The 14,267-nt window shown below is 46.1% G+C and overlaps 1 protein-coding gene across 13 annotated transcripts in view; it reads left to right on the top strand.

The window, feature by feature from the left end:
• The window catches only part of TENM4 (teneurin transmembrane protein 4), a 626,114-nt gene extending 612,162 nt beyond the window's left edge, over positions 1-13,952 (top strand). For all 13 annotated transcript variants that reach the window (XM_087895779.1, XM_087895778.1, XM_087895780.1 and 10 more), the window contains 3 exons: positions 883-2,497; positions 8,226-8,368; positions 12,107-13,952. In XM_087895779.1, the coding sequence (XP_087751905.1) occupies positions 883-2,497; positions 8,226-8,368; positions 12,107-12,865 (2,517 nt within the window). In that variant the 3' untranslated portion in view covers positions 12,866-13,952. The remainder of the gene's footprint in view (positions 1-882; positions 2,498-8,225; positions 8,369-12,106) is intronic.
• Positions 13,953-14,267: the final 315 nt, after the last annotated feature.

Here is a 14,267-nt window from a genome sequence, read left to right as displayed (position 1 = left end):
GATGGGAAACTGGAGAAAAGGCATGGCAGCCAAAGACAGATGCACGTTTCATGCTTATCTCTCTCAAGGCTGTATCCCAGGGTTACCTACAGCAGCCAGAGGGGAGTGACTTCTACAACCCGCAAAATTGCTCTGTTGGCGAATGTGATTGATGACACACACTGGGGGGAAGGGGGGAAACAGGGTCATAATTGGGGCGTAAATTACATAGGGCCAGAGCTGGCTTTACTTGGGAACATGCCGACATGAAGCTCCTAATAAATAACTCGATTTCTTTTGAAGCTTGGCTCGAGGTTCATGATTTAATTAGGGCATCCATCAGAACCGTGACACAGGTAGTCCTTGGCTTACAACCATTCATTTAGTGAAATGAAATTCGGAGGCCTGGCAACTGGTATGTATTTATGACTGTTGCAGTGTCCCCGTGTCATGTGATCAACGTTTGCGATTTCCTGGCGAGCAAAGTCAATGGGGAAGCCACTTAATTGTGTTACTAACTTAACAGCTGCGATGATCCCACTGAACAACTGTGGCAAGAAAGGTCGTAAAATGGGGCAAAACTCACTTAACAACTGACTCGCTCAGCAACCAATATTTTGGGCTCAACTGCGGTCGTAGGTCGAGGACTACCTGTATGTACTCCCTGTCATTCTTGTAATGTGACATCTCTTTTGCCTCTTGAAAAAAAGCACCTTTCGGACTTGAAACTTCGTGTTCTCTCTGGCATCTTTTCAACCTTAAGAAGTTTTGTAAGTAACTTTGGACAACGTTGGTCAAAGCGTAAACAATCCACTTTCTGTATCCCACTACAAAACTTAGCCATAATAATAACGATGACAAAAATGTTCTTGTTATAACTTATTTTTCCTCTTCTGATTACAGTCCATGGTCCTGCTTCTTCACAGTCAGCGGCAGTACATTTTTGAATTCGATAAGAACGATCGCTTGTCGTCCGTAACGATGCCCAACGTAGCTCGGCAGACCTTGGAGACACTTCGATCAATTGGCTACTACAGGAATATCTACAGGCCTCCGGAAGGCAACGCGACGGTGGTCGAAGACTTCAATGAGGAATGGCAACTCCTTCACACCTATTACTTGGGGACTGGAAGACGGGTCATCTACAAGTACGGCAAGCTATCCAAACTGGCAGAGATGCTCTATGACACCACCAAAATCAGCTTCAGCTACGATGAGACCGCAGGCATGTTGAAGACCATCAACCTCCAGAACGAAGGGTTCACCTGTACCATCAGGTACCGACAGATCGGGCCCCTCATTGACCGCCAGATTTTCCGTTTCACGGAAGAAGGCATGGTGAATGCCCGTTTCGATTACAACTATGACAACAGCTTCCGGGTGACCAGCATGCAAGCCGTGATCAACGAAACCCCGTTGCCTATTGACCTCTACCGTTACGACGACGTGTCGGGCAAAACCGAGCAATTTGGCAAATTCGGGGTGATCTATTACGACATCAACCAGATCATCACGACGGCGGTCATGACCCACACGAAACATTTTGACGCGTACGGTCGGATGAAGGAAGTTCAGTACGAAATATTCAGGTCCCTCATGTACTGGATGACCGTACAGTACGACAACATGGGGAGAGTGGTGAAAAAGGAATTGAAAGTGGGCCCTTACGCCAATACCACAAGGTACTCGTACGAATACGACGCCGACGGCCAATTGCAGACGGTGTCCATCAACGAGAAACCGCTCTGGAGATACAGTTACGACCTCAATGGGAATCTCCATTTGTTGAGTCCCGGCAACAGCGCCCGTCTGACGCCGCTGAGGTACGACCTCAGGGACCGGATTACGAGACTAGGCGACGTGCAGTATAAGATGGACGAAGATGGCTTCCTGAGGCAAAGGGGGAATGACATTTTTGAGTACAACTCCGCAGGACTTCTCATCAAGGCCTATAACAAAGGCAACAAGTGGAGCGTGAAGTATCATTATGACGGGCTTGGAAGGAGAGTCTCCAGCAAAACCACCCACGGTCACCATCTGCAGTTCTTCTACGCGGACCTCACCAACCCCACCAAGGTCACCCATCTGTACAACCACTCCAGCTCAGAGATTACCTCTCTCTATTACGACCTTCAGGGTCACCTCTTTGCCATGGAGGTGAGCAGTGGAGATGAATTCTACATCGCTTGCGACAACATCGGGACCCCCTTGGCGGTCTTCAGCGGAACGGGCCTCATGATCAAGCAGATCCTTTACACGGCTTACGGAGAGATCTACATGGATACCAACCCAAACTTCCAAATTATCATCGGTTACCACGGAGGTCTGTACGATCCCCTCACCAAACTCATCCACATGGGGAAGAGAGACTACGACGTCCTAGCCGGAAGGTGGACCAGCCCCAATCACGGCATATGGAAACGTCTCAGCCACAGCAACATCATGCCCTTCAACCTCTACATGTTCAAAAATAACAATCCGATCAGTAACGCCCAGGATATCAAATGCTACATGACAGGTAAAAATCCATGTTCAGCTCATTCGTTAAGTGCCCAGGGTAGAACTGGGACTTGGGTGGGTAACGCGTGGGGTTTGCCATGATGCTTTGGACCTCATCTGCAGAATGGATGCCATAGCTTCCTGGGAAGGCGCATGCAAGTTTCTATACATAGCACAGTGATGGCGAATCTTTTAGAGCAGGGGTCTTCAAACTTGGCAACGTTAAGACTGGTGGACTTCAACTCCCAGAATTCTCCCAGCCAGCTATGCTGCCCCTGTTTTAGAGACTGAGTGCCCAAAATGCAACCCAAAACCCACTTATTTATCACAAAGTGCCAACACGGCAATTTAACCTGAATAATGAGATTTTACTATCTCAAATAATGGTAAGCAACGCAGAGTTCAGCTAATTGTTCTAAGAAAAAACGTGATAAATGCACTTTTGTGCCCATTTTTTTTTTTTTTGCTTTTAAAATACTACATTTAGCAACAATATCATTTCTCTCTTTCCCTTTCTCTCTCTCCTTCCCTCCCTCTTTCTTTCTCTCTCTCTCTTTCTCTACCCCTCTCCCTTCCCCCTCTCTCTTTCTCTCTCTCTCTCTCTTTCCCTCCAACTCTCTCTCTCTTTCCCTCCCCCTCTCTTTCTCTTCCCCTCCGTCCCTCTCTTTCCCTCCCTCTCTCTCTCCCCCCTGCGGGAGAAATGCAATGGAGCTGGGCTGGGGCAACAGTGCACCTGCCCATAGAGATGGCTCTAAGTGCCACCTCTGGCACGCATGCCATAGGTGACTGACATAGCGTCTTCCATTTAAAAGAGCCCATTTGGTGTAGTGGTTAAGGTGCTGGCCTGGAAACCAGGAGAAGGTGAGTTCTAGTCCCCCCTTAGGCATGAAAGCCAGCTGGGTGACTTTGGGCCAATCACCAGGAGACTGTGAGTTATAGTCCCGCCTTAGGCATGAAAGCCAACTGGGTGACTTTGGGCCAATCACCAGGAGACTGTGAGTTATAGTCCCCCCTTAGGCATGAAAGCCAGCTGGGTGACTTTGGGCCAATCACCAGGAGACTGTGAGTTATAGTCCCGCTTTAGGCATGAAAGCCAACTGGGTGACTTTGGGCCAGTCACCAGGAGACTGTGAGTTATAGTCCCCCCCTTAGGCATGAAAGCCAGCTGGGTGACTTTGGGCCAATCACCAGGAGACTGTGAGTTATAGTCCCCCCTTAGGCATGAAAGCCAGCTGGGTGACTTTGGGCCAATCACCAGGAGACTGTGAGTTATAGTCCTGCCTTAGGCATGAAAGCCAACTGGGTGACTTTGGGCCAATCACCAGGAGACTGTGAGTTATAGTCCCCCCTTAGGCATGAAAGCCAGCTGGGTGACTTTGGGCCAATCACCAGGAGACTGTGAGTTATAGTCCCGCCTTAGGCATGAAAGCCAACTGGGTGACTTTCGGCCAATCACCAGGAGACTGTGAGTTATAGTCCCCCCTTAGGCATGAAAGCCAGCTGGGTGACTTTGGGCCAATAACCAGGAGACTGTGAGTTATAGTCCCGCCTTAGGCATGAAAGCCAGCTGGGTGACTTTGGGCCAATCACCAGGAGACTGTGAGTTATAGTCCTGCCTTAGGCATGAAAGCCAGCTGGGTGACTTTGGGCCAATCACCAGGAGACTGTGAGTTATAGTCCCCCCTTAGGCATGAAAGCCAGCTGGGTGACTTTGGGCCAATCACCAGGAGACTGTGAGTTATAGTCCCGCCTTAGGCATGAAAGCCAACTGGGTGACTTTGGGCCAATCACCAGGAGACTGTGAGTTTTAGTCCCCCCTTAGGCATGAAAGCCAGCTGGGTGACTTTGGGCCAATCACCAGGAGACTGTGAGTTCTAGTCCTGCCTTAAGCGTGAAAGCCAGCTGGGTGATTTGGGGCCAATCACCAGAAGACGGTGAGTTCTAGTCCTGCCTTAGGCATGAAAGCCGACTGGTGACTTTATTTATTTTTATTTATTTATTTGATTTGATTTCTATACCGCCCTACTCCCGAAGGACTCAGGGCGGTGCACAGCCAAACAGTAAAACACATACGTACAAAATTTAAAAGTAGAATTAAAATCAAATTAAATAATTTTGGCCCAGACAAATTAAAACCCCAAACTATTTAAAACCAATTTTAAAATTGAATATATAAAATACTAAAAGATATTTAAAAATTTAAAATCTTTTATAAAAGAGGGAGAAGATTAGGCCAGGCCTGCCTGGTGAAATAATAAGGTCTTTAAAGACTATTGGGCCAATAGTCAGGAGACAGAGAGTTCTAGTCCCATTTTAAGCATGAAAGGCGGTTGGGAGACATTGGTCCAATCACCAGGAGACGGTGAGTTCTAGTCCTGCCTTAGGCAAGAAAGCTGACTATGTGATTTTGGGCCAATCCCAAAATAGGAGACAATGAGTTCTAGTTCTGTCTAAGGCCGCGATGGCGAACCTATGGCACGGGTGCCACAGGTGGCACGCGGAGCCATATTGGTGGGCACGCGAACTCAGCTCCGGCATGCATGCGTGCGCCAGCCAGCTGATTTTTGGGCCTTCTGGGGCCACCAGAAATCAGGAAACACACTGTTTCCGGCCTTCGGAGGACCTTGGGAGGGGAAGGCCATTTTTGCCCTCCCCAGGCTCCTAGAAAGGCTCTGGAGCCTGGGGAGAGCAAAAAACGGGCCTACCGGGCCCACCGTGCCATCGCGTGCCAAAAGCGGGGGGGAGCACGGGGGGGTGCATAGAATTATGGATGTGGGCACGCGTGCGTGTGACCCCACCGTACTCCCCCCGCTTTTGGCGCACGATGGCAAAAAGGTTAGCCATCTATGGTCTAAGGCATGAAAGCCGACAGAGTAGCTGGGTGACTTTGGGCCAATCACTAGGAGACGGTGAGTTCTAGTCCCACCTTAGGCCTGAAAGCAGTCTGGGTGACTTCTGGACACTTTCTCTCAGCCCAACCCACTTCACAGGGTTGTTGTTGTTGTGGGGGGGAAAAAATAGGAGGAATTATGATCTCTGCCTTTGAATTACTTATATAAAAAAATAATAATAGATGAGGTAAAAATATCATAAATAAATAAAGGCTTCAGGACGTTGTCTGATGTATTTTCACCTCAGTTACTGGAGACCAAAAACCCTGAAGAACAAATACTCGGATTTAACAAATAACCCTGCTTTTAAAGCAATTGTCCAAGCAATTGTGTCATAATTTCCTTGCTTTGACTCTGTGGGATTACAGGGTGATTAACGCCCTTCTAATTTTTTTGTCACTTTTCAGAGGGATATTATTGGGGGGCCGCAGCTGGCACCCAGATCGTAAACGGCCTCTAAATAAAACTGCATAAAAGAGGCTTTTTTTTTTCGCCACAGAAGCCTCCGAAATCCTTTCTAATCCTGACCTTTCCATCAATCCTTTTTAAAAATAACAGTGCGGTGAAATGTTAATTCATCCATGAGAATTGTTATTTTAAAGGGCAGTGGGGGAAAAAAAAAACCCCACACAACTGTTGCAGATCAGGCAGGAGGAGAGACTGGCCAAGGAAATGAAATCCCATTGAAGCTGGAGGAATTATTTGGGAATAAATTATTTGGGAATGGGTGTAATTCTCCCCTCCGGATGCCGCTACAGGGCCTTGCATGCCAAAACCACTACAGGTAGACCTCGACTTAACAACAGTTCACTTAGTGACCATTCAGAGTTACAACAGCACCGGAAAAAACAACTTGCGACCATGCTTCACACTTACGGCCTGTGCAGCCTCCCCGTGGTCGCGTGATTTACATCCAGAGGCTCGGCCACTGACTCGCCTTTATGGCGGTGGCAGTCCTCTGAAGTCACGTGATCCCCTTTGGCGACCTTCTGACGAGTCAGAAGGCCGGTTCACTTAACGACCGTCTGACTTAATTTAAGACCTGCAGCGAATTCACTTAATAACAAACGAGGCGAGGAAAGTTGCAAAACAGAGCAAGATCACTTAACAAATGTCTCAGTCAGTGGTGGGTTGCTCCCGGTTCTGTCCGGTTCTATAGAACCGGCAGTAAAACCGGCGGGAGGCTCCGCCCACCCGGCACGACGTCATCATTGGTGATCTGCACATGTGCAGAAGTGTCTGCGCATGTGCAGAAGAGCGCGCGAGCGCATACGCGCAATCCCGCTGCGAACCGGTAGCAAAGGTAAGTGGAACCCACCCCTGGTCTCAGTTAACAACATAAATGTTGGGCTCGTTTGTGGTCGTAAGTTGAGGACTCCCTGTAGACACAAAAATAGTTTTTTTTTCCCCTTGTGCCATTGCTCTGCTAAGCACCTAATTCGCCCAGCCCTGTCTTGTGCCTAAAAATATTTACCCATGTAGTAGGCAGGGGTGAAATTTGACCGGTTCGGGCGAAACGGTAGAGACGATTTGAATTGGTTCACCGAACCGGTAAAAACCACCCCTGGTTGGCCCTGCCCACGTTCGCCGCTTACCCCTTCCGGCCGCTCGCTCACTCAACCCATTCAACGTTAAATGCTGCAGCAGAGAGAATCCGAAATTTTCTCCCTCCATTCACAGCGGAGCCGCTGCAGCCTGTCCCTTTAAGGTAGTCCCCGGGAGGGAGGGGGCTGTGTGGGGACCATAAAGGGAGCAGCAGCTCCGCTGTGAATGGAGGGAGAAAAGTTTGGCACTGGTTAATTGTTCTAACTTTCAGGAAATTCCTCCTTAGTTCTAGGTTGCTTCTCTCCTTGATTAGTTTCCACCCGTTGCTTCTTGTCCTGCCTTCAGGTGCTTTGGAGAATAGCTTGATTCTCTCTTCTTTGGGGCAGCCCCTGAGATATTGGAAGACTGCTATCATGTCTCCCCTAGTCCCTCTTTTCATCAAACTTACGGGACCGCCTACTACCACAAACAGCCTCCCACCGGCTGGTACGGTCTCATAGAGAGGGGCTCCTCCAGGTGCCGTCAGCCAAACAATGTCGACTGGCGGCCCCTAGGGGGAGGGCCTTCTCTGTGGGGGCACCTACTATCTGGAACGAGCTCCCCCCGGAGATACGGAGGATCCCTGATCTGCGCACTTTCCGCCGTGCTTTGAAGACACTCCTATTCCAGCAGGCCGGCCTGGCCTAATTTTTTCCCCTTCTTCTAAATTTTTAAACTCAAATTTTAATTCGTTTTAAATTATTGGGGGTTTTAAATTGTCTCAGGCAAAAATTATTTAATTGGGTTTTAATCATGTCTTAACTTTTGTATTTATGTGTTTTATTTCGTGCCTGTTCACCGCCCTGAGTCCTTCGGGAGTAGGGCGGTATACAAATTTAATAAAATGAAATGAAAATGAAATGAAAAAACTAGACCTACCCAATTCCAGCAACCGTTCTTCGTATGTTTTAGCCTCCAGCCCCCTAATCCTCTTTGTTGCCCTTCTCTGCACTCTTTCTAAAGTCTCAACATCTGTTTTACATCGTGGTGACCAAAACTGGATGCCGTATTCCAAGTGTGGCTTTACCAAGGCATTATAAAGTGGCATTAACACATCACATGATCCTGATTGTATCTCTCTGTTGATGCAGCCTAGGATTGTGTTGGCTTTTTTGGCTGCTGCCGCACACAGCTGGCTCATATTTAAGAGATTGTCCACTAGGACTTCCAAGATCCTTCTCACTAGTTGAGTCAAGTACCGCTTATACTACACCTGTGCGTTTAACCTTTTGGCTAGCAGGTAACCTTCTGGTTTTTCTCTTCCCATTCCAGATGTCAACAGCTGGCTGCTTACCTTTGGTTTCCAGTTGCACAACGTCATTCCTGGGTATCCTAAACCTGAAATGAACGCTATGGAGCCATCCTATGAGCTCACCCACACCCAGCTGAAAACCCAGGAATGGGACAATAGCAAGGTAATTAGAAGTCTTTGATTTCCAATAAGACCAACTTTTGAATGGTGGCTACTTTATCCCAGAGGAAACTTTCTCTCTCTCTCTTTTTTTTTTTTTTTGAAAAAGTTTTTCAGTTTTATTTCTTATACACATAATATAAAATGTACTTTTTCTTATACATAATTAATCCTACATACACGTTTTCCTTAAAGAAAGCATTAAAATAAGGCATTTCAATTACATTCTCTTCTACCCTTTCTTCCCTCATTTCACAACAACCCTTCTTCTTCTTCTCCTACTTTCTCTTCCCTCCCCTCCTACCTCATCCTACTTCCCCTTCCTTTCCCCCACTTCTCTCTTCTTTTCCCCCTACTCACCTTCTCTCCTACTCCTATCCCCTACCCTTCCTTCCTCTGCTTTTCCCTTTCTTCCATTCCCCTCCCTCCCTCCCTCTCCTCTTCCTACCCTCTACTCCTCTCTCCTTTCTATCTTCTTTGCTGTGGAATATTCTCCTTGTTTGGCATCCGAGCAACTCCTGTATTCTAATAGTATATACTTTCTTTCGATTTCTTTTCAGATTTATTCTATCAGTATTATCATCCTAATTGTACACTTATTCTTATTATCTTCTTTCTTTTCCCCTCTCTCCTCCCCCTTTTTTCATTTACTCTGGTGTCATCTGGGTTTCTATTTCTTTTTTATCCTCTCTGTAAACCAGTTTGCACATCTCTTATTCATTGCTCTCAGCAACGTTTCTCTGTGCTCTACACTCTGCTGGTTGGTAACACAACAACAATATCCTTAACACTCTCCCTCGTTTAACGTTCTATTATCTAAATCATTTATCTATCCCAGAGGAAACTTTCATTGGGAGGTGAAGTATATGTACAGATAAGTCCCTGAATTACCATCATTTGCTTTAATGACCATTTGAAGTTACGACACCACTAAAAAAATGACTTAAGGACTATTTTTCACAACTTTTGCAGCATCCCCATGGCCTAATTCAGGTGTTTGGCAACTGGCTCATATTTATGACGATCCCGGGGTCCCCTTTTGCAACCTTCCGACGAGCAAAGTCAATGGGGGGAAGCCCGATTCACTTAACAGCCGTGTTACTCAACTGCGGTGATTCACTTAAGAACTGGTAGTACAAGGGTTTAAGGCACCCTGTTATTAAGCTGCTTAAGACCAGCTGCCTGCAATTACTGCAGGGTTCGAATCTCGCCAAGGCTCAAGGTTGACTCAGCCTTCCATCCTTTCTAAGGTAGGTGAAATGAGGACCCAGTTTGTGGGGGCAATAAGCTGACTTTGTATAAATATACAAAAAGGATGAAGGCTATTGCTGAGCACATTGTAAGCCGCCCTGAGTCTTCGGAGAAGGGCGGCATATAAATCAAATTAAAAAAAAAAAAAAAAACTGTGGCCAGAAAGGTCATAAAATGAGGCAAAACGCACCCAGCAACTTTCTTGCTTAACAACAGAAATGTTGGGCTCCGTTATGGACCACCTGTAGCCTTTCTGATGTTCTACTACTCTTCTACAGGTAGTCCTCCACTTACGACTGGTTGCACAGCGACTATTCAAAGTTACAACAGAACGTAAACAAAAGCTGCTTACGACCCAGATATAAAGTTCCAATGGTTGCCCCACTCTCCCATTCGGACACTTCAAACCAGTTCCCATATATATCCATTTGAAGCATCCCGTGGTCACTGACCATGATTTATCATATCTTTGCAAGAAGAACCAAGAAGTTTTTTTAACAAAATACATTGCAAAAAAAAAAAGTTCTTATAATCGGGCACAATCCTGTATTGACCCACTTAATGACCGGCACAAACGATGAGCGTTGTTCCAGGCTCAGTTATGTTGTAACCTGAGGACTACCTGTACAAACAGCATTTTTTTTCAAACTTGGCAATTTTAAGATCACGTGGATTTCGACTCCCCAAATTCCCCAGCCAGCATGGGAGTTGAAGTCCACCCATCTTAGATTTGCCGTGTTTGAAAAACCTTGCTCTTACAACACTTACAATTCTCTGAAAATGTTGGCCTTTATCAGGTAAACACGATCTCCCCTCTAATATTTCCTGGGGTTTTTTTTTTTTCTTTTTTTCCTTCCATCGGGAAACAGAAAGATGAAACAGCGCGGGGAACAAATTTCAAAGGCAAGATCCGTTATCTTTTTGAACTCTGCCTAATCTGTTTGTGTCTCTTTTAAAAAACAAAACACATTTGCAGCCCCAGAGCCTCTTTCTGAGGAGAAATCAACTTTTCCCTCGATGCATTACGTTTATTATTTAAAAGGCTGTATTCAAGGTCATTCTGTCTTCAAATTAAGCAGCTTTCTGAAGGCACAGGACTTATTTTGAGATAACAAATAGGTTTGGTTTGGTTTTTTTAAAATTACAATTCCAGTGATATTCATGATAACATTTCGTTGTGGTTGGCAAATATCCTGGGCTGCAGGGCTAAAATTGTCTTTAAAATTGGCACGACTCTGAATTTTGGAGCAACTCCCATTATTTTGGCCCAGACTACAGGCAGTCCTCAACTTATGACGACAATCGGGACCAGAATTTTCATGGCTAAGCAAGGCCGTTGTTAAAGGACTCGGGCCTGATTTTACCACCTTTTTTGCCGTCTTGTTATGTGAATCACTGCAGTCGTTAAATGAATCACACAGACATTAAGTGACTTCCCTATTGACTTTGTTTGTCAGAAGCTGGCAGGGAAGGTCGCAAAATAGCAGTCACATACAGAGGTGGGATTCATTTACCTTCCCTACCGGTTCGCAAATGTGAGCACGTGCACGAATTATGACTGGCCGGGTGGACGGAGCCTCCCACAGTCACCACCACCGGTTTGACAGAACTGGCTGAATCCCACCACTGGTCACATGACCCTGAGACTCTGCAACCATCATAAATACATATCCATATCGGTTGTCAAGTGACCGAATTTTGATCACATGACTGTGAAAATGTTGCCATGGTTATAAGTATGAGGACTGATGTAAGTCATTTTTTTTAGTGCTTTTCTTACTTTGAATAGTCACTAAATACTGTAAGTCGAAGACTGCCTGTAAGTAATTTGTGAGGGCTTTATGATCGTCTAAGCAAGACAGTTCTTAAGTGAGTTTTGCTCCATTTTATGTCCTTCCTTGCCACGGTTGTTAAGCGAATCTGGCTTCCCCATTGACTTTGCTTGTCTGAAGGTCGCAAAAGTGGATCACATGACCCCGGGGACTCTGCCACAGTCATAAATATGAACCAGTTGCCAAGCGTCTGAATTTTGATCAAATGACCATGGGGATATGCAACAAGGATCATTAAGTGTGAAAAAGTGGTCATAAGTCACTTTTTCCAGTGCCGTTATAACTTTGAACGGTCATTAAATGAATGTTTGTAAGTAGAGGACTACCCTGTATAATGGCCTCACTGAAAGATTGCCACATTCATTTAACAACCGTGGTGTTTGCTTAACAACCATTGTGAAAAAATAATAAAATCAGGCACAAGTCATGTGGCCTCCTGCTTAAAGAGAGTCCCGACTTAGGACCATAATTCCAGGCTCAATTATGGTCGTGATTTTAGGACCAGTTTTCCCGTTTAAAGAGAGTCCTGACTTACGACAATAATTCCGGGCTCGATTACGGTTGTTAGTTTAAGACCACCTGTAGAATGGTGTCGTACATCCCTCTTGCATCTAACATGAGTTCCTTTCTTTTCAATCTCCCTCCCTGCCCCTCCTCAGTCGATCTTAGGGGTGCAGTGCGAAGTGCAGAAACAGCTGAAGGCCTTTGTCACGTTGGAGAGCTTTGAACAGATCTACACGTCGAGCATCGCCGGGTGCCAGGAAATCAAGGAGAACCGCCATTTTGCCTCGGGAGACTCCATCATCGGCAAGGGGGTCAAATTTGCCATGAAAGACGGGCGGGTGGCCACCGATATCATTAGCAGCGCCAACGAGGACGGGCGGAGAGTCGCCGCCATCCTCAACAACGCCTATTACCTGGAGAACTTGCACTTCACCGTCGACGGCACGGACACCCACTACTTTGTCAAGCCAGGGCCGTCGGAGAGCGACTTGTCGATCCTCGGCCTCAGCGGGGGACGGCGAACCTTGGAGAACGGTGTCAACGTCACCGTCTCTCAAATCAACACCGTGCTCAGCGGGAGGACTAGACGCTACACGGACATCTCGCTCCAGTTCGGAGCCCTGTGCCTCAACACCCGATACGGGACCACGTTAGACGAGGAGAAGACCCGTGTCTTGGAATTGGCCCGGCAACGGGCCGTGGCTCACGCCTGGGCCAGGGAGCAACAGAGACTGCAGGATGGGGAGGAGGGTAGCCGGTCCTGGACAGAGGGGGAGAAGCAGCAACTGCTGAACACGGGACTCGTTCAGGGGTACGACGGCTACTTCGTCATCTCCGCCGAACAATACCCAGAACTGTCCGACAGCGCAAACAATATCCATTTTATGCGACAGAGCGAGATGGGGAGAAGGTGACAGAGAGGGGACGATGCGTTGACTTCTTGCCAAAGACAGCTGCTTGAGACTGTGATGTACTTGAGCCTTCGTTTTTTTTTTCTAAACAAAAAGAAAAACAAACAGACACACGCAAAAGAACTTTACGGAAAACAGGCAAGGTGGAGGAAGAACATGGTGGCACCATAGCTCAGGCAACATCCTTTATTTTAGATAATTTTTTTTTTTGTTTTTAAAGTGGCTTTCTCACCTTTGGCTGTTATTCCTTCCCCCCTTTCTCGGCTCCTATCCGTCTTCTCTTTTTTGGAAGTGTCATTTCGCCATTGTGTGTGAGCCCCTTGTGCAAAAAGGCTTGAAGGTTGGGGAGGTGTTGGGTTTAAATCCCCTGGTTACTTGTTCGTTGGTTTTCTTTCGTTGTGTTTCTTTTTTTCTTTTTTCTTTTTTAACGGGGTGAAGAAAAGAGGGGAAAAAAGAGCCTCTGTATTAGGTTTGGGTTAACCTTTCCTAGTGGGGTTGGAGAAAAAATAAATAAATAAGAGGATTTATGAGGAACGAAAACAGGAAGAAGAAGGAGGAGGCATCGTGGCGAAGAAAAATTCACAATTTCCTGCAACGCCATGCGGAAAAACTGGAGATGGAGAGGGAAACCCGTCCAGGTCCGAAATGGCCCTTCAAACATTTTGTGAGCCTCAAAACAAGTACTTATGGGGTCGTTTTTACATTTGCCATTCTTTCTGGCTAAACCCTGCAGTTTTCGGGTGATTTGCAGAAAGTAGGCCAAAACCGCTGCATCTTAAAGACTCGTAAGCTCGATCCTTTCTCTTTTTTAAATTTTTATTTTTAAATGGGTCTTTTTCTTTTTTTTTTTACTACGATAGGCTATTTTGTTCACCGGTTTGTTTTCTGCTGTCGTGTGACAGAGGACGTGTCTTTTTTTGTCATTCGGGAAAAAAAAACACCCCATAGCAGCTATCGGAGCGGAGTGGGGAAGAACAAAAAAAAGAAAAAAGGAAAATCACACTATTGCTGCACATACTGTTAGATGGGAAACACCAATGATGTATATTTGTCAACAGTAAACCCTCCTTAAATATATAGTATTTCTGTACACCAAGTGAAGCGTGTTTAACTTTTGAGGATGCCACCTCTTCGCTGACCATGGAGGTTTTGTCTAGAGTTAGGGTCATCCTTAATAATGAAATCTCAATTCCTCCTAAAAGATATATATATATATATATATATTTTCAGAGCCAGGTTAGATACCGATGTGAGAGATACAGCAAGCGCCTCCTATTTGATTTGACTTTTTAAATTTTATTTTAATGAAGCATCTTAGTAGATAAAGAGATGCTTCCTTCTTTCTCCACGGGCCACTTCTACCAAAATGGTCTTTCTTCAGTGCTGGGATGGTTTTTAAGAAGGT

Source organism: Pantherophis guttatus, chromosome 5 (assembly GCF_059756535.1).
Source record: "Pantherophis guttatus breed Tessera chromosome 5, ASM5975653v1, whole genome shotgun sequence".
NCBI classification, from domain to species: Eukaryota; Metazoa; Chordata; class Lepidosauria; order Squamata; family Colubridae; genus Pantherophis; species Pantherophis guttatus.
The sequence above is the reverse complement of the archived record's forward strand: the minus strand, read 5'-3'. Positions and strand labels throughout refer to the sequence as shown.